The 25,470-nt window shown below is 37.2% G+C and overlaps 1 protein-coding gene across 4 annotated transcripts in view; it reads right to left on the reverse strand.

Moving 5' to 3' along the window:
* The window catches only part of BC055324 (cDNA sequence BC055324), a 48,817-nt gene that overhangs the window by 21,248 nt on the left and 2,099 nt on the right, over window positions 1-25,470 (reverse strand). For all 4 annotated transcript variants that reach the window (NM_001357049.1, XM_006496909.4, XM_006496910.4 and 1 more), the window contains exons 2-13: window positions 23,480-23,519; window positions 22,465-22,553; window positions 20,366-20,470; window positions 19,647-19,787; window positions 18,765-18,927; window positions 17,084-17,168; window positions 15,425-15,563; window positions 10,840-10,920; window positions 9,504-9,568; window positions 4,967-5,112; window positions 4,607-4,721; window positions 914-1,100 (exon numbers count right to left, since the gene is read on the reverse strand). In NM_001357049.1, coding sequence (NP_001343978.1) covers window positions 914-1,100; window positions 4,607-4,721; window positions 4,967-5,112; window positions 9,504-9,568; window positions 10,840-10,920; window positions 15,425-15,563; window positions 17,084-17,168; window positions 18,765-18,927; window positions 19,647-19,787; window positions 20,366-20,470; window positions 22,465-22,553; window positions 23,480-23,519 — 1,356 coding nt within the window. The remainder of the gene's footprint in view (window positions 1-913; window positions 1,101-4,606; window positions 4,722-4,966; window positions 5,113-9,503; window positions 9,569-10,839; window positions 10,921-15,424; window positions 15,564-17,083; window positions 17,169-18,764; window positions 18,928-19,646; window positions 19,788-20,365; window positions 20,471-22,464; window positions 22,554-23,479; window positions 23,520-25,470) is intronic.

Raw genomic sequence — 25,470 nt, forward strand, 5'->3', positions numbered from 1 at the left:
TTCTCACACTAACTCAGGAAGCACTATCATATTGTAATAAGTTCCTCGGGGGGAGCCCCGTACATGTTCTACATAATACTCTAAAAGAACTGCAGTGCCATTTCTTTATCTGTTGAGCACCTAATATATGCTACTCACTGTGTTAAGCTGAGGGAACAGAACTAATTTTGAGTGTGCTCACTCAGTCCTTGTAACCCACAAAGACCGCCTCTGAAAGCTTTCAAGCAACAGGACAATTTTTCCTAAAATATTTTCAATCTTTTGACCAATCTAATTCCATTACAAATAAAACCATCTCTAGCAGACCAAGCACTGCATGTTACTATTTACGTTTTATGAAAAGGTCCAGTGATTTGAATGAAGCCGTCCCACAGGCTTAGTATTTACACACTTGGCTGGCAGTTAGAGACAGTCGAGGGAGGTTATGGCACTTTTAGGACATGAAGCCTTCTTGGATAAAGTACACCACTGGAGAGAGACACTGAGAGTTTACAGACTTGCTCCACTGTCAAAGAGCTGTTTCCTGTGTGAGGTTGAGATGTGATCTCTCAGCTTCCTGCTCTAGCCACCTAATGCCATGCCTCCCGCCATTATATGTACTCTCTGTGTTAACAGTTCTTCAAACAAAAACGAACTGCTCCTTTCTTGTTTCTTTTTATTATAGCAACAGAAACATAACTAGCATATTAGGTAATAACCCCTTCTCATAGGCTCCACCTCTCACAGGGTCTTCTTACGCCTCCCTGTGTAAATTGCAGAATGTTTTATCAAGTATTTTAGCTAAATAGTATATCTAGTATTATATGAATCAAGAATAACTCTTAATGCACAAATGAACAAAGGACAAAATGTACAAGTTGAGGTGACTGGAGTTTACAATAATCATACTTTATCAAGTGTGCAGCACACTTACCAGCCGAGGAAACAATGAAGAATGAAAAGAAGCCACAAATGCACACAGATGAACACAAACATGCTGATACAACGTGACAGGCACCTCAGCTTGTCCTTTACCCTTCGTTCCTTGTAAATGAGTAGGCAGAGAGAGTTCACCAGAACACTGGCCAAAATTGTAGAAAATTCCTTTCAGTATGGACATCCTGCAGGAAATTAAGAACACTGAGTCCAGCACTAACAGAAGTCAGTGAATAGTAAGTAAAATAATGTCATCTATAGGGCTACTTTAGAGAATCACAGTGTCTAAAAAATCAGTAATAATGTGCATTGAAAATACATATGTACACAGACATTGAAAATAAAATATATTTACTGCCAAAAACTTTCAAAATTTTTCTTGAATAACTTTTTTCAAAATGGACATGCCGTCTTAGGAAGAGAACTGAAGACCTAAAAGTAAATCCACACACTTAGGGACACTTGATGTTTAACAAAGAAGCCAAACTTATACAGTGGAAAAAGAAAGCATATTCAACAAATGGTGCTGGTCTAACCGGATGTCTATGTGGAGATGAATGCAAACAGATCCATATTTATCACCCTCCACAAACCTCAAGTTCAATTGGATCAAAGACCTCAACATACATCCATAAACCTGATAGAAGAGAAAGTGGGATATAGTGTTGAATACACAGCACAGGAGACAACTTCCTGAAGAGAACACCCAAACATCAACAGCTCGGACAGTAAATTCATACATAAGACCTTATGAAACTGAAAAGCTTCGCCGGGCGGTGGTGGCTCACGCCTTTAATCCCAGCACTTGGGAGGCAGAGGCAGGCGGATTTCTGAGTTCAAGGCCAGCCTGGTCTACAGAGTGAGTTCCAGGACAGCCAGAGCTATACAGAGAAACCCTGTCTCGGAAAAACCAAGAAAACAAAAAACAAAAAACAAACAAACAAAAAAAGAAACTGAAAAGCTTCAATTAAAAAAAGGAAACCATCAAAATGTCAAGACAGCAGCCTGCAGATTGGGAGAAAATCTTCACCGACCTCTTACCCAATGAAGGGCTGATATGAAACTAAACACCAACAAACCAAATAATCCAGTTTTTAAAATGGGGTGCAAATATAAACACAGAATTCACAACAGAAGAGTCTCAAATGACTGATAAGTTCTTAAAGAAATGTTCAGTGTCCTTAGCCATCAGAGAAATGCCAATCAAAATGACTGACATCCTCTCTCCAGCTGAGATCAAACACTCAAGCAAGAACTCATGCTGGTGAGGGTGTGGAGCAAGGGAAGCCTCCTCCACTGCTGGTCAGAGTGCAAGCTTTACAGTCACTTTGGAAACCAATTTAGTGTCTTTTCAGAAAACTGGAACCAGATCTACCTCAGGACGCAGCTATACCACTCCTGCACATAGACCCAAAGAACGCTCCACCATACTACAAGTTGAGCATACATACACTTGCTCAACCATGTTCCTAGCAGCTTTATTCATAATAGCCAGAACCTGGAAACAACTTAGATGTGCATCAAACAAAGAATGGAAAAGAAAATGTGGTACATTACACAGTGGAATTATTACTCAGCTATTAAAAACAATGACATCTTTGTCGACAGGACCATAAAATAATATAACAATTTGATAGGGTTTTTTGTTGTTGTTGTTTTTTGAACTTTTTAAAAAATTTTATGTATTTACATTTCAAGAGTTATCCTCTTTCCCGGTTTCCCCTCTGCAAACTCCCTATCCCATCCCCACTTACCCTGCTTCTATGAGGGTGCTCCCCCACCCAACTACCCACTCCCGCCTTATCACTCTAGCATTCCTCAACACTGGGGCATTAAGCCTTCACAGGACCAAGGACCTCCCCTCCCATTGATGCCAGATAAGGCCCCTTCAGCTCCTTTAGTCCTTCCCCTAACTCCTCTATTGGGGTCCCTCTGCTCAGTCCGATGATTGGCAGTATCTGCATCTGTATTGGTCAGAATCTGGCAGAGCCTCTCAGGAGACAGCTGTATCAGGCTCCTGTCATTTAGCCATTCTAATTATATGTACTGTCAAACATTCTTTTCACTCATAATTCTATTCCTGAATTGTACCTGTCACTCATGTTTTCTCTGTATTTTTGATTTATTGTCTGATACAGCTATGAGAGGATGTGTGCTTTGCAAAGGCTAGCTCGAAGCTGGCGGCTCATTTTACCATCTTCTCAAACTCTTCCTTACAGAGCAAATGCTTTAATTTGTGGGCTGGGATGCTGCTCAGGGTTAGTGTGCTCACCTAAAGCTTGCAGTGCCCTGGATTCCATTATGAACCAACCTAATTTTACATTTACATGAAATCCATCTTAGAAAATGTCAGTGCCCTCAAATATCTTTAGGACTCGTTTCTGTGAGGATTTCTTATCATTCCTAGTTTAAGCTCTATATTTGGGATTATTATCTTTCTCAAACTAATTCAGATATGCCATGTGAGGTAGAAGATGACATAATAACATTTTTACACATAGCCAGGTAACACGGCACCTTTGCTAAGAGGACTCTTACTATCACATTATTTTGACTGGTTGCAAAATTTTTTAGAACATATATGTGAGGTCTAAATTCTGAAATCTACTGGGCATGTAGGCTTAAGTATTTTCTTAAACATTATATATAGTTCTAATTGTGAGTTCTTGGTATTAAAAACTGTGCCGGACTCCATGTTTTTCCCTTACAAAATTTCATTTCCAAATAAATTTTAGATTTATGTTATTAATTTCAAAACAAACAAACAAACAAAAAATGACATCATGAAATTTGTAGGCAAATGGATACAAGGCTGGTTGATAAATGGGCGGCCTCCCCTTTTCTGAAAATAAAGGAAGGATGAATGGATGGGAAGGGAGGAGGGGTAGGGGGAAAGACTGGGGGGGGGGAGAAAACAGTCAGGTATTAATTAATTAACTAATTAATTAATTAAAAGACCAATTTAGTCCCTTGCAAGGGAGGGGTCCGTGCATGCATGTGGTATCTCACTAGTCCCTGCTCCTGAGGAGACACTGACAGTAGATGCCTTCTGACAGAGTGAGAGTCAGTTTACTTTTGGAGTGTGATTAGTCAATCATATTCCACTTGATGGCCACACACCCAAGAGGATATGGCTAGCATAAACTGGATTTAGTGGGTTATAAAAACACACAAGGACACTAAATTGGGAATGAGTGGGAAGGTAGGGAAATTTATGGGTGAAATGTGTGTGTAAATATGATCAAAATACATTGTACACATGTATGAAATTCTCAAGTAACAAAAATATCATTTATATTTTTATTAAATAAAAGAGTAGGGTATCAAAGTTGATCAAACAGGTTGCAAAATTGTAAAGTTTAAAGATTACTTTTTGGTCACCCCAGTTTGCATAAACAGACTAAGCAGACCACCCAAGGGAAAGGTGAAGAATCAGGAGCATGGCAATAATCCATGTAGTAACAAATAAGCGCCCAGACTACAGTGTGGGAAAGAGGGGGAAGACAGGCGACATTCTCCAGGAGACACTCACTGTACAGTATCTTATCACAGCTCTTTTTGTGCCTCTTGCTGCAGAGGAGGAATTACATGCACGTACAACGTCGGCTAAATCTTAAATTCAGGCCATTTCAAAGGTTAGAGAGAAACCCCTAAGCTGCTGGTAGTGTGATTAGATATAAACAAATGTTACCTAGTCATATCCTCTGTGCTCCACAGGGTCTGCACGTCCTGTGGCTGAGAGGGCAGTTTATCCATGGCGACAACCAGGAGTAGGACTTGTGGGAGCTGCAGCTCACAGGGCAGGGCTTTCAGGGAAGGAAGCCACACATTACATTAAAACAAACTGGTAAACAACATTTCCAAAATATTTTTCAGCAGAAATTTGATAGTTTTATATAAAGAAAGTAGAGGTATGACTTTATGAAAATGTTTCAATAAAAGTACAGTAAATTTTAAATAAAATTTGTAACAAAAAATAGTGACTGCTTAAAGGGAAATAACTGTGTCTGACATAATAAAGGAGGTGATTTAAGTCTGTTTTGAAGCTTACCAAGTTTACTCGCCAAAACTGCCTGCACAAAAGGCTGGGATTTGAGCAGCTGACTGATGAGTGGGTCCAGTAGCACAAGGAAAGTGCTTGCTATTTCCTCCTGCTGGGCTTTGGAAGTCTTGGCAGCACAGAGGCTTAGAAACTTGCTATAAAGATGGAAAACCTTATGCATTCAATAGCCATCTTCTAGATTTACATAGATGTATTACAAGCTTGTGTCACAGTAGCAAAAGAAAGTGAAGTACATATTTTATAGGAAAAAAATCTCAAAGTACTGAATTGATAACATAAAGATATAAAGATCTAGAAACTAATTAACAGCTATAGTTCTATAGAGAAAATACTTCCTAGAGAAATCTAGTACTATTTTGAAGTATTTTAATACCATTTGGTGGTGGTGACCTGAAAACAATGTAAACATAAATAACAAATCAAGTAGTAAAATCTATGTGAAAAGATAGGACTGATAAATTCTGGCTTAGTTACGTCTATGGAAAATTGCTTTTAATAGCTCACACTTGTAATTTCAACATTCAGGAGGCCAAGGCAGGAAGACTCTGCGGCCAGAGTACAGACTCTATATCCAACAAACAAAAGTAAATAAATTAATTTAAATTAAAATAAATATAAGGTAAAATGGGTGTATTAAGATTAGTAAATGCTGAATTTACTATAAATTAATTCTGTTTCTTAGAAGCTAATGCTTTTAAGAAAGAAACAATATAAAAGTAAAGGAGTTTAAAAAGACTTTCATAGAAATATCTCAGTAATGGAGTTTAAACTTCAACTAAAACCTATGTGACATGAAATGTATACTCAACATTTTTGCAATTACTTGATACTAATTATGGTAAAAACATGGCAATTATAAGCAAACTGCCTAACACATAATATTTAAAAAGATGCACCCAACAAATATCTGAATTCTTTCTAGTGTGACAAAGAGAAGCAATTTTCATTTATAGTCAATTATCTGTTTCACTCTGTTCATCTGACCTCCTTAATCCTGTATTCTTTCCTCTGTGACATGTAATTAGTTAACAAGATGTTTGATTGTTAAGATGTATAAGTAATGAATGAATAAAATAAAATACAGGTAATGAAATTAAACAGACATGAACTACAATTACTGAGTAGATATTTTCTTTTTCAATCAAATGATGTTTTTGTACACTATTTCACAAATGTTTAAATGTCCACGTAGCAAAATGTACTGTTTGGGGAGAGTACTATTGTAATGCTAAACAGAATATAGAAAGCACTGCCCTTTCCATGGTTTACATTTTAACGAGGGGACAGTAAGTAAAAAAGTAAACTTGTACAGGAGTCTCCCCGTATATGATTTTAGTTTCCTAAAGTCAACTGTCTAAAAATCACTAAATGAAAAACATGCAGGAAAAAAAATTCTTGACTTATGTGCTGTTCTTAGTAACATGATAAAATTTCACACTGTCCTGATCCACCCCAACTGTGATGAGACATCCCCTTGTCCAGTATGGCTCTGTTGTGTATATTTGCCACTCATGGGTCACTAGGCATCGTCTCAGTTATCAGCTCCACTGCTGATGTGTATGTATGGCAGTACGAACTTTCAAGATACTTATACAGTGGCCTAAAGCCATGTCATAATGATTCACATCACATTCATCTCACATCGAAAGGGTAACTACAGTAATGTAAAATATTTATACAGACAGACCAATTCACAAAATTCTTACAATATACTATTATAGTGGTTCTCTTTTATTACATACAAACCCTATTAAACTATGTATAATATATGTATATATAATAAAACAAAGTAGAGAAACCAGTACCACTTATCTTTCTGGTAAAAACTGTAGGTTTTTAAAATATATTCCTCATAAATTGTGGAGTCTACTACAACATAGCACATTTAAATGTTATAAAGAAAAAAATAATCAAGGAAAATTGTAAATGTTACTTTTGTTCACCTGAATGTTGTCTCCGAGGCTTACTACTGAAGCTCACCCCTTCTATCTTTTTCTGAGCTCTGGCTGGCTAATTCAACTCAGCTGTTCTGGCTCAAGGGCTTCTCAAAGTTGCCTGAGTCAACATGTCTTCTCTCGGCTTCTGATTGAATTGCTCTACTTGGCCTCAAACTAACTCTGCCATTTGTTCTAATCTTCTGGCTCCTTATTCTCTGGCTTCAATTACCTCTGCTGACCTGCACTGAACTTCGTGAAGTCCTGAAGTAATTCAACATCACATCACTGCACTGCACTGCACTGCACTGCACTGCCTCCCAAATGACTGACAAACTACTGCACTGTCTCTTGACTGACTGAGCAGACTGACTCTCTCTTCATGCATGCTCTATAGAAAATAAGCTTTTTCCTCAGAGTTGGGCAGGGAGAACTGGGCATGGAGAGTTGGGCATATACTATCTCTGACTCATTTTGTTAAATCTTTCTCTGATTCATCACTTTTCTCCTCAAATAGATGTCATTGTTTGAGATTAATGGTGTGTATGTACTAAAGAATTACAGCCAGAAAGATTAAAGATGTGTACTAAAGGCATGTTACATTCCAGCTGTCACACAGATCTAGATCGGAGCAGTCATGTTGCTGGATTAAAACTCCTCTACAGCAAATGAACAGGAAGTTCTCTAAAATCATCTGAAGACTGGACTGTAATAAGAAACGAAAGCATATCTAGAAAAGGATGTAGAACTGAGAGACTGTTTTGTACTGAAATAGGGAAAAATAGTAGCATGTGTTACATATACATATACATATATATATATATATATATATATATATATATATATATATATATACATACACACACACACACAGACACACACACACACAGACACACACACACACACACACACACAGACACACACACACACACACACACAGACACACACACAGACACACACACAGACACACACACACACACACACACAGACACACACACACAGACACACACACACACACACACACACACACACTTGTCCAATATGAAAAGCTGACTGGTATTCTTACTCCTTGAATGTTCTAGCATTCTAAAACCAGCTGAATGAAAATGAGGAAGTCATGTGGATCCAGCTCTTTGGTGACTTCATACAGACAAGTCTTCTAGGTTCCCATGAGGTAAGAAACTGAGTGCACCACATCAGGCGCTTTGTACAAGTAACCATAATCAAAACAAAACCCCTAAAGCAGATGCTGCTATTACCTCAATTTCTAGATGAGAAAACTAACAGCTGAAAAAAGTTCTTCACTTTACACAGAACTATGCTACGCTTTGGTTTGTACTGAACTACAATAGAACTTTATGGCCAACAAGATGGCTCAGTGGATAAAGGTACCTGCATCTGGGCCCAAGGACCTGCATTTGATACCCAACACCATATGGTGGAAGAAAGAGAAAACTCCTCTGCAAATTGCCCCTTGAACTCCATACACACTGACACACACATCATCATTGCATGTGCATGCCCCAAAACAAGCTCATAAAACTAATTTAACTATCACGAGGAAAGGATCTTCTACTATTCCATGCCCTTCTGTTAACTCTTCCTGAGTCTCAGCAATTTCTTTCCATCTATCATTGTCTGTCTGATTCTGTGTTTCTTCCTCAGAGATATTCTGAGTAAAAACTTAGAGGATAAAGTCTAAAATACCACATCTAAAACATGAGTTTCTCTCATTTCTGAAATAAACACCACAAATAAAAGAGTACCACTTCAGGCTGGAGAGGTGGCTCAGCGGGTAAGACTGCTCTTCCAGAGGTTGTGAGTTCAATTCCCAGCAACCACATGGTGGCTCACAACCATCTATAGAGATCTAATACCCTCTTCTGCTGTGTCTGAAGACAGCGGCAGTGCATTCATATAAATAATAAATAAATAAATCTTAAAAAAAAAAAAAAAGAGTACCACTTCATGGCATTAACATACAAAAGCTAAAAACAAAACAAACCCTTAAAGTTATAAAAACATGTAGGTACTATGTCAATTTTTTTAAAGACTCCATTCTCTCTTCTTATGAATCTACACTAATATGTGTCAGATTATTTTATATTATCTTTCATGTCCTTAATAGTCTGTCTTTGCAACTCCGCTGACTTGATTTTAATTTGCTATTCGTCCTGTCTATTGTGCTCTATCTGCTGCTAAAGCCTCTCCAAATTAACTTTATAATTCCAAGTTAATTTCTAGATCCATCAAAATAGAACTATGTTGACACAAAATGTATAGATACAATATACATATAATTATTTGTATATGTGTATGTGCATTACACTTATATAGAAATGCTTTGGTATTTATCACCATACCAATTATTTATCAGTCACTTTAAGGAACTAGTTAAAAAACAAGTAAAGGGCACACAAACTACAGCCTTCAAAAGTGTCCGTCTCCCAGTATTTTAAACAAGTGGGCAAAACTTTACAGAAACATTTTAAATAGTCACTCTAATATTTTAATTAAGATAAGCATTCATGTGTGCAGGAAGGAAGTGGCACTGTCACACTTCAATAACCATAACCAGAAGCCCTTTTTACCTGTGTATCTGCAGATAAAGCTGGTGCAGAGTACAGCAAGAATCAGACAGGAAAGGAAGACATTCCTAAAATAAAAAACTTCTACTCATTCTTTGTTGACACATGACTTTCTAATTCATACCCCCCCCCCCACAGATAACATACAGAATAAAAACTTGAACATGCCACACTCAAATATAAAAAGCTTCCATGAGATAGAGCCTGAGGCTCTGCATCCTGACTTGACTGTCAGAGCCACCATCACCCACAATTAGCAGCTGCCTCTTACTGAGGCCCATCTCTTCTGTCTAATTTCAGCATTGTTTGGGGAGGAAGTTGTATTTGTTTTTCAGGTTTATTGTTTTGTTGTTTTGTTTTGTTTTTGAGGGAGAAAGATCATAAAGTTGAGTGGCCAGGGATGTAGGAGGACGGAGATGTTGGAAGAAAAAAATTAATTTCAAATCTTTAAAAAACAACAACAAAAAAGACAGACAAAAAAAGGCAGATATGAATGTGGGAGGGGACTTAGGAGAAGGAAAGGAGTGGGAGGAGGATAGGAAAAACTAAGGGGAGTGAAAATGAGCAGAGTGCACTATGCACATGTATGAAAACATCAAAGAATAAAATAAAATTTAAAATATTAAGTTAGGTAATAGTTTTTTTTTAAAAAATCACTAACACCTGTCAATAAAAACACTCCTTTCACTACTTGTTCATCTTTCCAAACAATCTTAGATTAACTTCTTTATCCTAGTCTCCTAACTTCAAATATCATAATTATTCTGAGAATACCCAAAGTGAGTCTGTGTGTGTGCATATGTGTGACACATGCGAAAGGTGTAAACATTTAAAGTTGAACTTAACTCAGAAATGTGATAGAAATAACTTGTAGATAGTATTTAAATAGAAATTAACTTATTTTCCTCAAGTTGACATTGGTATAGAAATTGTTTAACTTATAGAAACAACTTTCAGAAAATTAAATTAAAATACCAATGATGACACTAACTATATAAGTAATATCATAGAAACATAAATAATATTAAACCATAAGATCTTCAAAATGAACTTCAAAAATACATTCAAAGGAACTGTGGCAGTCCGGGCACAGCATGCTGTAATCTCAGCACTGGGAGACAGAGACAGGCAAATTCCAAGATCTCACTGGCAAGATACAGAAATGGCAAGTTCAGTGAGAGCCCTTGCCTCATAAAACAAGATGGAGAGAAACAGAAAACACACTCCATGTCAACCACTGACCTGCACATGTGCACACATGGAAGCTCACCCTGCCATACACAAAAGGACAATTTAAAATTTAGTGTTTTACATTTATGTATTATAAAAAGAGCCTTACCTTAGTGTAGTGCAAAAGGGAGTTAGCAAAGAAACGACACAATTTCAGTGTTTTTTGAAATAACCTGTAGTCAGCATTACCCTGTGCCAAAAGGAAATAAATATAAAATTAGCTAAACCTGTTAATGAGTCATAATTTTCTAAAACAACTTAGTAAACAAAGGGATTATAGAATTTTCTATGGAAACATGTTTATTCTCTGTATTGTTTTGTTCCTGCCAGTTAACAAGAGATATTTTTACCGATTAAATTCTGCATTATTAAATAATCTTACTGGTTTAAATGTGAAATTTAAATAACTTATTATACTTCTTTGCTATATTGGGATCAAATTAATCAAAAGATGAAGGTGACTGATATGTAAAAGGTAAAAGAAAAAAAAGGCAATGGGGAGAAAAGAAGATACAACTACCCATGAATTAAGACTGAAAAAGTACATAAAAGTAGGAGAGAACCCAGCTCCATGACTGTCCTCTGACTTACACACATACACTATGCATGCATGATGCATGCCCCACTACTCCCCAAGATTAATTTTTTTTAAGAACAGGGATTAAAGATGAATCTATACTAATGTCCACTTTTATTATCAGCACAGATTCCCTTAGCAACCTGGCACCACCAGGGTAAAGCAGAACATACCCAGCCTGTCCCCCCTGCTGGGGTCTCTGCAACCGTATAGGAGGCAAAAGGGCAGTTCAGTTCAACACAACTAAGTAGCGGGTGTTGATACAAACTTTGGAAGTCTAACCCTGAGTAGTTGATTTTAGGCATCTTTAATCACATCACAATTTGGAGAAACTGTTCCTGGTGATATTTAATTCAACTCATGTACAATAAAACTTACATAAATCCCTTAAAGGAACAAAGTAAGCAGAAATAAAGATCCACATGACTACAACCAAACTCCAGGTATGGTATCTGTGATACTTTCCATAAAAATGGGTTCTCTAGCTTGAGTAAAGCAACCTTATGGTAAGGGTCTGGGTAGGGGTGGAGGGGTCCAGCCTACACAGACAGCAGAAAGGTTACCAGGCTATTAACCAGGTCCACTCGCAGCCTTCTGGGCAATAACAGGTTATGTATCCTTTTGTTTGAAGGACTCACTCATGTGTTTAACATTCCCAGTTCACCCAGTGCTTATCTTTGAGTACAAGAAAAAAATTATCCAGACTGGTTGAAGCCTTACTTTTGTTTCATCACTAAGTAGTACGTATTAAATCTATAGGTTTTATTTTAGTATCTTTAAAAAAAAAAAAACCCAAGTAAATAATATAGACACATTCAGATCCCTATATGATTTACTTAATTATTAAAATAAGTATGAAATATAAGCCAGGAAAACATGTTCTTTCTGAGTTTTAAAATGAGTTACTATATTTCCTTTCACTAAATACAGTAAAATCTAAACATAATGGAAAATAAACCTTAAGTGGAGACTACAGCTACCAGAGTATATGCTTATTTTCTAAATACAGAAGTTTAATAAGCAATGTAGATGGAAAGGGGACAAGGATTAAGTGTGAAGACACCCTGGGCTAGATCCCTTACCCCCAAGGAGGCACTCTATCAACCTAAATAAGAATTATATGTATGGGGGAGGGGGGAGGTATGCACACACATGTACATACTAGGGTCCTTATACTGAGAAGTAACCAGCAGTCTTCTCAGCACCACTGCCAGAAAAGAATTATAATGGCTATTATAAGACTTTATTAAGTGTCTTAAAATAAATTTTACATATTTTTGAAACTGAATGAATGAATGGTGGATAAAGGTCTATGATGAGAAGCCTGAGTCAATGTTCAACCTTTTGGAGATAAGGTCATCACAGTCACAGTTAAGCGAGTCTAGGCCACACCACACTTAAGGGCACTCTTCACCCCTGACTGCTGTCTTGCGATGGGGAGACACAGGGAAGCATGCCATATGAAGATGGATACAAAGACTGGAGTCTATACCAAGGAATGCCACAGTCTGCCAGCAGCATCAGAAGCTAAGAGAAAGGCACAGAACAGACATCCCTGGATAGAACATAACCCTGTTGCCACTTAAGAACTCGATGCCTTTAGAATGGTGAAGAGATTAATTTTCTGTTGTCTTTAAGCTGTTCAGTTTTTGTTGCTGTTGTTTAATGGCAGCCCCAGAAAGCAGAGAGTAATATATCTACATTCCATAGTTAGAATTAAATTCACTGGCTTTACTGTGATACTAGGAAAGCCAGGTACTGGCTCGAATGTGGGTCCCAGTATGCCAGACTATGCTGGAACTTAGTCTCCACAGAAGCCCCTCCATTCTCCTGGCACCCACTCCAAACTAAGCCTGATCACCCCACCCCACCCCACCCCACCCCCACCCCTGGCTCATCACAGGACTGCAGACTCCCAGTTCCAACTCCTCGAAGTTCCCAGGGGCATTTGGGAGCGCAGGAGTTTGAGAACCACAGCCTTCATCCTCCACTGCTTCTCACCCACAGAAACACAGGCTGGGACCCCTATCTTAGACTGCATTTCACTTTCCCTGAGCCACCCACTGGTGGCTGGGCATGCCAGCATCGAGGAAGAAACATAGCCTAAAGCCAAAGCATTTGCCTCCCCTGAACAGCACATCGGAGATATTCTAACACCCCAGCGGCAAGGTGGAAATGCAGACCGTAATTCAGGGTTAGTCTTTGAAGAAGTGATTATCTCATAACTGAGATGAGTGTCCTTATAAATAGAGCGTGCATCGGGGTGTCTTAGCTCTTTTACCACATGAGGATGCAGCAAGGTGACATTTTTGGAACTGAGAGCAAGTCCTCACTATCCATCTGCTATGACTTGATCTTGAACTTCCCTGACCTCAGAGCTGTGAGAAATGGATTGCTGTTAGCTCCAAATGACTTAGTTTCAGGTATTCTGTTGTAGAAACTCCCTAAATATTGACAGTGAACAGCGGAGGGCACTGCTGGTTAGAAATAGAGAGTGAAAGACTAGAGAAATACAAGCTATCCCAGAACTCCCTTTCTTTCATTTAGTGAATGGATCTGGTCACATTATCAGCCACGTATGTATGTATGTATGTATGTATGTATGTATGTATAAATATATATTCATAAACAAATAGCTACTCTATCTAGGAACCAAACTTCCTTTCAGCTTGCCATTACAGGCTGTACTTCTCTTTGGGTTTTTCCTATCTCCTGGCCAGGAACCTAATTTTACTTTTGAACTACCAGTTGGTGAATCTGTGGTATCAAGCTAAGAAAATTAAAAGAGGGTTGAGACTGAAGATAGGTCTCCAACAGTGCTTGTCAACCTTCCTAACGCTGTGACCCTTTAATAAAGTTCCTCATGTGTGGTGACTCCAACCATAAAAGCAATGCATTGCTAGCTACTACACAACTGTAATTTGTACTGTTATAAATCACAATGTCAACATCTGTGGTTTCCATGTTTTACGTGACCCCAGTGAAAGGGCTGTTTGGTCCCCAAGTTGAGAAATACTAGTTTCTCACTAGCTAAGGTGAAAAGGGGACAAGTTCTCTGCCACTAATATAGAATACTCAGTAAGTAAGCTCTCCTTTCAGCACTGTCCTGGGAAATGGAAAGGGAACCAGGAAGTGAGAAAACAAAAGGAGTAATGGAGGCATCAAAAAAAAGAAAGGAGAAAGGTAAGAAAAATGTGAACCTTACTACAACTATCCTTCACTTCTGTGTGTTTCAGAACTCATTTTCAAAATTCTACATTCTTTTACAAAATTTTACATTCTTTTGTCCTTCTGATTATCCCTGTTCTAACAATAGTTGCCACCAGACTGGGAACTTCAATTAAATTTAAACCTTTCTAGACTGGGATGGGGAAGAACACATACACAAAGGAGTCTTCTGTCCGTTATAGGTCTATAAAAGGAGGAGCTATGTTACTGCCGTTTGGAGGAGAAATATTCAACTCATCTTCCCATAAAAGTTACATATTAGTTCCTGGGTCCATTAATCTTATAACTCAGGGATATTTAAATAAATTTCAAAATACTCTAAAACAAAAGTCACTCTATATAATACTTTTATAGGAAGATGGTAACTTCCAAGAACTCTATTCTACATCTTTAGAATACAGTATTACTTTATAAACATGATGCCAATTCAACACTGTAACTTCCTGAAATCAAAAGAAATGTATCTATCAATTAAAAAAAAAATAAACACACATGCATGCACATACGTATACACACACACACACATACTGTTAATGTAATGCACTGGTGACAGAAGGTTTGATAATGTCTGTATTAGGAAGACCTTGAATAAATGTAAAACACAGAAACAATACCTTTGCTCTAGGGCAGAAAAGAACAAAAGGATTCTGAGGAGAAGGCTCTGACCAAACGACCAAGAACATAATGATGGTAGGCAGGTAATGCCATAGGAAATGAAAGGAGTTAATGTAACATAGTGCTCTGGGTAAAAAGTAATTATGAGCTGTAAATAATTCTATATATTTTTTTAACAAAAATTAAAACCCTAAACTGTGCTCTATGTGTTCACATAATATTCAAACTGCCAAAATAATATCTCCCCTTTGTAGTGTCATTGGACAACATTTACCTGTGCAGCTGGCTGTGTTATCTGCTCAGCTAACTGTAAACAAGAATGAAAGGAGAAAAGAATGTCTTCACACAAGCTAGAAATGATCTCTTTGTGTCTCAACTGGCTCTTTATAACCGAGTGGTGTTTGAGGCTCTGCCTAGGGATAAAAAGAGAGAGATAAGTCACTAGAAGGGACAAGTGATCGCATCTAACAACATAGAACATTTCAACAATACAATGTACTATATTAAACACGGTACAATTAAGAGGTGTCAACTTTCAAGTTAGAGGCTAAATTTCTGCCTTTTGAAAATATTAACTGAACTTCTATTTGTCAAGCAATCTGCTAGGTCTTGAAAATAAAAAAATAAATCAAATGGACATAAATTTTGCCCTATCTGTATGGAATATATATCTTAAATATCCATCAGAACAGAATAATTAGTTGTGATAAATGCTAAGCAGAGAAAGTCCAATATACTATGAATGTTAATGGTGCACCTTGGAACTAAGGATAAGCAGGAGAGAGAAAGAGCCTTTGTAGAGGGACAAGCTGTGGAAGGCCTGGGACTGGGGACTTCCTCTGTCTGAAGAACTGAGAGCAGAAAGCCAATAGTAGCAGAGGGGCTGGAGACGGAAGGAGTGTCGAGAAAGGTTTCAGCTCTTATGCTTAACAGTGGGAGCTTAAGAGGCCGAGTGATACGGTCCAGTGTACATTTTAAATGTATCAGTCTGAACACAGAGAAAGGACCGAGAGTGGAGGCTATATGACAACAATGCTGTTTTGGTGGGGTGAGGGAGCCATGCGGCTAATTCACTCAGCACTCACTAGGTTCATGTGAGGATTTAGCAATTCACAACTAGGAACTCAGTATCTAGTGCAACATCATCAAGACAGTGCTACCATTATCCTATTTTAAGATGAACACACTAAGGTTAATAAAAATTAACCAAATGGTCCAAAAACTAGCTAGCGATTTCCAGGACTCAGGTGCACACATTATGGCTCCTAAGTGATACTGTATCACCTTTTTGCCAAGTTAACATCTTGAGGGAACAAGGAAAATACTTATTAAACTTGAATGGGTTACGCTGACTTTTCATACGTTACACATAATTAACAAAGTGGCTTCTTCTTATTCCTATAGCCAAGAACCTTTCTTCTCACCCCTCAGCATCTAGCAGCTGCTATAGGCACTCTCCATATTAACCCTTATAAGGCTTCAATTTAAGTTCAAAGTATTTGATAAGTAAAATTAGGGTTGAACAACTCAAGTGCATATAACAAAGAGATTACTGTCAGCTCCAGATATAGTTACTAACTTGTGAGCTCAGAAACATCATATTTGATACTGATAATTATCTAACAACAGTAGCAGTGGCACATGATTCAGGCATACTCTGGTTCATGGTTCATTATTTCAGTAACACTAGCTAACTAGCTACAACTCTAGGGGGGCTTTTTGTTGTTGTTGTTTGTTTGATTTGATTTGAAGAGTTGTATAGAGGAGTTCAGCTTGGTTTGGAGCTTCATGTATAACATCTGGATTACCACGCAGCGGAGCCATGAGTATTTTATACAACCACATAAAATTTTTCAAATGTAATCTAAAAACCATTAACTTTTTAGAATTGGGATATAGAAAGTACAATATGAAAAAAAAATAACAAACTTACTTAATAATAAACTTCCAAGTATTGGCATGAAATGCTTGGTCCATACCAGAGATAACAGAGCAGATATCCAATAATGAATGAATAACTACAAAAGAGGAGAAAACAACTCAAGATAATCAAATGTTATATGAAATGACATTCTCTTATATTTAAATGGATCAAGTGAATGTCTCAAAATGTGACTGAATTCATGTATTTACTAGTTTGAAAATAACTGAGTCAAATAATTACCAAAAATAAATCTCATATTTTTTTAAGATTTCAAAACTAATGAAATATTGATTTTGTAGTTTACATCTTCCCTATGACAATTATATCCAAAACAGTTCAGTTGAATAAAAGTTATATCCTATTATAAAATGTTCAGTGAAATAAAAGTTCTGTCCTATATAGTTCAAATAGTCTATAGATTCAATTATAACTTTAAAAAAATTACACTGCTAAGAAAACTTAACAAGAACTGCAATCAATTTACTGCAACCAATTTACACTTCTGGTTGCATGAGCTAATTTGTAAAAGTGGCCCCATCTGCCCTTCCTGCAGCCACACTTCTCCAATAAAACAACAATCAAAGCAAAGCGAGCCAAGATTTGGTGTGCTGGAACGTGTCCTCCCTTGCTATTCTTAGGAGCCCTGAAGCCATAATAATGGCTCAGCCTAGGTTAAAATGCGTATGTCGTTCTCACCACGCAGGCTTCTGCAAACAGCCAGAGGTGAGTGAAGCTCTTAGCTGCAAATACAAAAATAAGCCAGGTGCATAGACAATTATTACAGATAATACCAGCCTAAGTTGCAAGCACATGGAATTGTGAATAAGTAAACATTTTAAACCAAAAGATTTTTACAAAATAAAGTAAAATTTTAGATTTTACTTAAGAGCAAAAGGAACTTCGTACGTGCACAAATATCAACCTATTCTCTTTACACTAAAGTTAGGAATATAATCTTTGCTTGCCTATATTACTGAATTATTTTTAAGGTCCTAGATCATAATGCATTAATGAGTGATGAATCAATGATGTAGGTTATAATCAGTAACTGTCTTGTGATGTATTTGTGAGACAGGGCTTTACTGTGTGGCTCAAGATTCACCTAGCACTTGCAAGGCCTACTGCTAAGCTTCCCAAGTGCCGTCCAGGCCTGTGCTGTAACACCTGGCTAATAATTAAATTAGCAACTCTGTAGAACAAAATTGTAGTACAAAGTCTTGGGCTTAATTCCAAACTAAGAAAAAACAATTGAGTAATATATGTAAAATGGATATTCATTAAAATAAATATGTCCAGGTGTACATGTATACATTCATAAGCCCACACATGCGCATACAATTCCAGAAAGGAATTAAACTCCCTTTTTCTTTCTCTTTCTTCTTGCTATGGGTTAAGATGTAAAATCTAAAGATTTTCTCAGAAAATACAGTAGCTTAAAGGATATAGTAATATACATCCTTTATTTGCTAAATCTTTTGTGTGGAAATTACTATATATTTTACCTGAATATTTAGAGCCATACTAAAGTATAAAAACTAATTTTACAAATTTAAAAAACTGTAAATTTATCTAGGAAGATTTAGATTACTTTTACACATAAACAAGAGAGCATGTACCAACAGAAACATTACCTTGATGATTTAATTGATTAATGAGCTATAGCCATTGTAGTTAGTAATTCTTTGCTCACCTCCTACCATTATCAAAGCGTTATTCTCATCTACTGAAGGGTCCAGGCAAACCGTGTCCAGCAGTCCCATCAGCTGCTTCTGGAGAGAATAGGCCTCCTTGAACAGAACCTGGAGAAGGTCTGACACTAGGTGTAAGCGCCCAGAATACACACATTCGCTGTTCTGATCACAAAGTATGAATGGAGAGAAACAATTAGATCACAAACAGCTCAAAATTCACACTTTAACCTAGGCCACCAGAGACTGAAATCCTAAGTTTAATGTTTTGACAGAATCACACTTATCTATTTTGATATATACAGAATGTAAAAAGTGAACATTTTTGTATCCCATCACCACACACAAGACTAGTTAATGAACAATCATTTGTCATTTAACCAACAAAACACTGATAGCAAATATTGATGCCTATGTCCTATAAACTCTAGGCCTTAAAGCTATAAAGCTGCCTAGGACTGCTAAGATGGACTGAGTTAAGTAATCCCCCGCTGCTATCTAACAGAGTAATTTCAAGATTCCTATAGTTAAACACAAATATATGTACTTTTTTTTCCTTTAGGAAGGAAAAATACAATTCAAAGAGCCACTTTTTAGTCACCCATGAAACAAGGTGTGTCTTGTCTCCAAAGAAAAGCCTATCCCAGTAACATCAACTAAAATGTAAAATCTTATGCATAAACACTATTCAGCCTTCAACTAATAGTAATCTTTCAGCTTCAATCTCCCAAGTCCAGCATGCATGCCTGAGGTACCACCCCTGCTACCCAAAAATAAAGAGCGATATAGATATACATACATACATACATACATACATACATACATACATACATACATACATCTTCCCACTGAGTCCAGGCTATTTGCACTCTACCATTACTCACCTTACAGTGCACAAATGCACTTTTAATTATATGCAGGATGAATGAGGGAAGACTCTGAATACTTCCTAGAAAGACAGATTTCTGTGTGGCACAGACATGACGGACACATCCTGTAAAACCTCCTATGACCTGCACCATTGCCTGTAAATCAGGGAAAATTGATTGAAGATATACTTTTGTATATGCAACAAAGGAATCAGACAGCATTCTAAGTGTTGGACCCACAGCACTAAGAAAATATTGTGTCTCTCGCTTTTCAGTGACCTTTACTCTATCAGAACAATTAGAATCATGACCCAGTTCAGGGTGCCATCTTGATCTGTCTTCTAAGATAGCTAAAGTAAAATTATATAAAAAAATTCAGATTTTGCATATGTATTTAAGTCCATAAATTTAATTTCAGCATTATGCCATTTCATAAAGAAGATATGGTTTGTTATTTTGCTTCTTGAAGACAAGATTTCACTCTCTAACCCTGATTGGCCTCAACTCATAGTAATCTTTCAGCTTCAATCCCCCAAGTACAACATGCATGCATGAGGTACCACCCCTGCAACCAAAAAATAAAAAGTGATATAGATATACATACATACATATCACTTTTTTCTCTTTTTGAGACAAGGTCTCACTATATCCCAGTCTGCTCTTCATCTCCAGCATCTCCTGCCTTAAGCATGTCACACACCCAGCTCCATTCTCTTTCTAATACACTCACTTACTTGTAAAATGTTCCTTATGGTGACCTGGATTTCTAAATTTTGGCTGGAGAGTTCTCTGGCTTCACTGGTTAATTCACATATCATGCCATCAAACAATTTTATACTCTGTGAAAACAAATCAGCTTATAAACAGAGTAATAAAAATTACTAGAAAAAGATTTATCATTGAAGGAAAAAATAAAGACATCAGAATAATCTGATTATTTGCATTTCCCAGATAACTAAGGATGTTGAACATTTCTTTAAGTGCTTCTCAGCCATACAAGATTCCTCTGTTGTAAGTTCTCTGTTTAGCTCTGTACCCCATTTTTTAATTGAGTTATTGGGTTTTTTGGAGTCTAACTTCTAGAGTTCTTTATACACTTTGGATATTAGCTCTCTATCAGATGTAGGGTTGTGTAGATCTTTTCCAATCTGTAGGTTGCCATTCTGTATTATTGATAAGTGTCCTTTGCCTTACATAAGCTTTTCAGTTTCATGAGGTTCCATTAATCAATTGTTGATCTTAGAGCCTGAGCCATTGATGTTCTGTGCCAATTTTCCCTACGCCAATGTGTTCGAGGCTATTTCCCACTTTCTCTTCTATTAGATTCAGTGTCTCTGGTTTTATGTTGAGTTCCTTGATCCACTTGGACTTGAACTTTGTGGAAGATGATAAATAAGGATCAATTTGCTTTCTTCTACATGCAGACTCCCAGTTAGACCAGAATTGTTCCTGTCTAAAAAAAGTGCAAGGAAAAATGGAGCAGTGACTGGGCTAACTTGGGATCCATCCCATGGACAGGTATCAAACCCTGACACTATTACTGATGCTATGTTGTGCTTGCAGACAGGAGAGGCCCTGCCAACAGCTGACCAAGACAGATGCAGATTCTTACAGCTAAGCATTGGACTGAGGTCAGGGACCCCTATGGAAGAGTTAGGGGAGATTGAAAGAGCTGAAGGAAATGGTAAACCCATAGGAAGACCAACAGTCTCAGGTAACCCAGATCCCTGTAAGCTCCCTGAGACTGAATCACCAACCAAAGAACATACACACACTAGTCTAAGGTCCCATATAGCAGAGGATGGATGAGCGTAATCCTGTAGAGACTTGATGCCACAGGGAAGGAGAATGTGTGTGTGTGTGTGTGTGTGTGTGTGTGTGTGGTGGGGGATGGGGTGGGGGGTGAAGAGCACCCTCTCAGAGAGGATGGGGAGGGGGGAGAGGGTGAAGAACTCTGGGAGGGAAGACTGGGACAGGACAACATTTAGGATGTAAATAAATAATTAAAAAGACTGATCTGATTATTCATTAGTAAAACCTATCCACTGTCACAGTTACTCACTCTTCCTAATTTAAAAGTAAACATAAAAAGTATTTCTACAATACAGACTCATAAAGCCTTGAGCTTGCTTTGCTTTTAATTTCTGTGGTATCAAATATATTTAATAATATAAATAGAAAAAACTCATTCAAATTTCATTTGGGCAAGTACTAGTCTGCAATATAAAAGACAACAGCTTTAATCAACCAAATTTCTTGGTAGTGGCAATGAATTTATACTGAATCTTTAATTAATTCTTCTATATACCTCGTTTGTTTTTGTTTTTTTGAGACAAGGTCTCTCTACATAGCCCCAGCTGTCCTGAAACTCTCTATGTGGATCAGGCTGATCTTGAACTCAGCTCTGTCTGCCTCTGCTTCCCAACTGCTGGGATTACAGGTGTGTGCCGCCTTACCAGGCAGCATTCACTTATATTTTGACTGCTCACCTTTTCAAATAGAAGAACCACTTTATAGTCGTGAATTCACAGATAAAAACATCATGCATCTAGATTTATGTAGCTACTCAAGTTATCTGGTCCCAAACTCTACAATGAGCTGCTATAATACAGAACAGCTTTATATACAAAAAGCCTAGTTGTAATCCATCCCTATTTTATGAAGGTTATCTCTAATTAGTGCAAAGGCTGAACTATTTTTACTACTTATTTGCACTTAAGTATGTTTGATATACTAGAAAAATAAGAGTTAAGAATATTAGAAATGGATTATATAAAGTTGAGACTAGATTTTAATAACGTCTATGGTGTGTAAATTAACATCAAAACTGTACCTTTGGTAAAACTTGGGAAAACAAAGTTTCTTCCAGTGTCAGGTGGTTCATATGAGGCAAAAACATTTCAACAATGATTTTTAAAATTCCTATAAAGCGAAAAAACATTTTGTAAAACTATCATACCATGTTAGCCAGTAAGTCACTGTCCTTATCCGATATGAGGCTAAGTAATAGCAACCTAAAGTTTTAAAAACTTTAATACCATATTCCACAGAGAAACTATTAAGCATTTCAATGTATAAAGTATAATCAAAAAAGAAAAAAAGAAAAGAAAACAAGAAACAGCAACTGAAGACAAGCTAAATAAGTTAAATGGGTGTGGATATACCTACTCAACAGGATCTACCACAATTAAAATACATTTTTTTAAATGTATTTAAAAGTTTCTAAGATGGTAAAAATTCCAACTTTAACAATTATATAAACAGGCATACACAATGACTCATAGCTGGGCACCAGAAATATAAGAAATGAAATGACAGTTCCATCATAACTTTTCTCTGAAAGTTCCTTTGTCTGTGTACATGTTTGTGTGTGTGAGTGCAGACACACATATGCCATAGCATACTGAGACATCAGAAAACAGTCAAGATTTCTTATAAGGAAGTCTTATGAAAACAGATGAAGATGAGAGTAACCACTTCCCAAATGATACATTTGTCATCATCTAGATCTAGAGTCCAGACACTGAGTTTCTTCTAACATGGGAATGGTTTCTAAATGGCATTAAACATGTTAAGAGGCCAAACGTTATAACAGGCTGACATGGTATAACAATACCCAATCTTGGTCCCAGCACAGCATAACACTAAAATTTTTATTGTGCTTATACATCATCAAAAATGGAATTTAAAACTTAAAAACACTATGATTGGAAGGAACTGGCTCATTTTATGTAACAGGAAGTTACTGAAGTTACAATAAAGAAAAGGTTAAATCTGAAGGTAATATAAACCTGTAAAGTCTACTGGCATTCATATACTTATCACATATACAACATAATCTTACTTACGGATATGTTCAATCCAACTTTCAGAACATTGATACATAGAGTAAAATATAAATTAAGGAATAAATTTAAAAAGAGTGCTTAAAATTTGCTGATAAACCCTAAGAGACTGAAATTATGCCCAAATCCCTGGCTTTCTTTTACCTTTGAAAACTTAACATTTATCAAGTGAACAAAGATTTTGTGAAAATATTTTAAGGATATTAACCCTAATTACTTACGGTTAAGGAACTTTCCAACTCAGTGTAGTCATGAAGCACATATGACTGATGGAAGAAAGCACTGAATAATCCCAAGTTTCAGTTTCAGAAACTCTCCTTCACACTTCTACTTGTATCTCCATTAACTAACATATTACTTACACACCTATCTTACCAACCTTACCCAGTGAAAATCTTCTGCATAGAGGAGCTTGAAGTTGTTACAACTAGATATCCAATAGAAGAGGTAATGATAGACACAGTACAAATTACACTTGTGTATCACTGAGAATTTTTAGAAATATTTTATTGTAAAAGTAGTAAGAACCCTTGTACAATGTCAAGAAAATGGGTACTCATAAACATCACAAAATTCTCTCTTCTGAACTTTCACTCTGCATATTTTATAAGTGCAATCAAATGCAATGAAGTAACCCAATTATTTTTTTCTGTTCAGAAGGGTAGAATCTGTCAACAGGACCAATTCCAGTTTAAATTCAGAAAGTTTGCTACTCCACAATTACATTATAAGCCTGAAAATATTCAGGCTGGGCAATATATAAGAAGAAAAGCATGAAACTAATTTTAAGTGATAAGATTGTGATCTACTTCACTTTTCTTCCATTTGTTGTACATAATGAAAGTAAATACTACTATACTGAAAACTACTTATTTGAGACACCTAGGCATTTTTGTGTGGGGAGGTGGGCACTGTGAGAACAACCTGCAGCAATCCTACCTTGTGGGTATCAGGGATTGAACTCAGGTTATCAGGCTTGGCAGCAAAGCGCCTTGACCCACTGAGTCACCTTGGTAACAACACCTAGGCATTTTTATTGAATACATATGTGCCAGTAACTATTCTCAGTGGTAAGGATAAAAGCAAGTTCCTGCTTCTGTACTTAGCAGTGCAATTAAGAAAAAAAGTGGATAGGCAAATAAGTTCTTTTAAGGATCAAATGGTCTCCAGGAAACTGTAAGCAGCACCATAAATGTAATAGTGTGCTGGTCAGTCTTAGGTCAAATTGACATGAGCTGGTCATTTGGAAGAAGGGACTCTTGAGTAAATGCCTCCATAACGTTTGCCTAAAGGCAAGTCTATAGTGCATTCCCCGATCCTTAGTGAAAATAATCTTTTCTAAAACAATATATCCTGATTACAGTTTCCCCTCCCTCTGCTCCTCCTAGTTCCTCCCCAGCACCCCTCCCATCAGGATCCTCCCTTTCTGTCTCTATTAGAAAATATCAAGCTTCTCAGAGATAAGAAAACACAAAATAAATTACAGTAAGATTTTAAAAAAATCAAATTTGGACAAGGCGAGCCAACAGAAGAAAAAGAGCCCAAGAGAAAGCATAATACTCCGACCCACTTGTTCACATACTCTGGCGTCCTATCAAAATACTAAGCTGAAAGCTGGAATACATGCACAAGAGAATTTGGTGTGGTTCTTGTGTATGCCGTGCTTGCTGCTTCAGTCTCTGAGTTCGTGTGGGCTTTGCTCACTTGATTTGAAGTGGATTTTCTTGATGACTGATGTGAAAGTGCCTAGCTCACTTTGAGCAGTATTCACTGGGCTGGTGGCGTTGGGTGCTAAGAAAGCAGACTGAGGAGCAAGCCAGTAAGCAGTCCTCCTCCACAGGCCGAGGAGGAAGCCAGTAAGCAGGCCTCCTCCACAGACTGAGGAGCAAGCAGTCCTCCTCCACAGACTGAGGAGTAAGCAGTCCTCCTCCATAGACTGAGGAGAAAGCAGTCCTTCTCCACAGGTCTCTGCTTTGCTTGAGTTCCTGTCCTCA

This window comes from Mus musculus, chromosome 1, assembly GCF_000001635.26.
Source record: "Mus musculus strain C57BL/6J chromosome 1, GRCm38.p6 C57BL/6J".
NCBI lineage: Eukaryota > Metazoa > Chordata > Mammalia > Rodentia > Muridae > Mus > Mus musculus.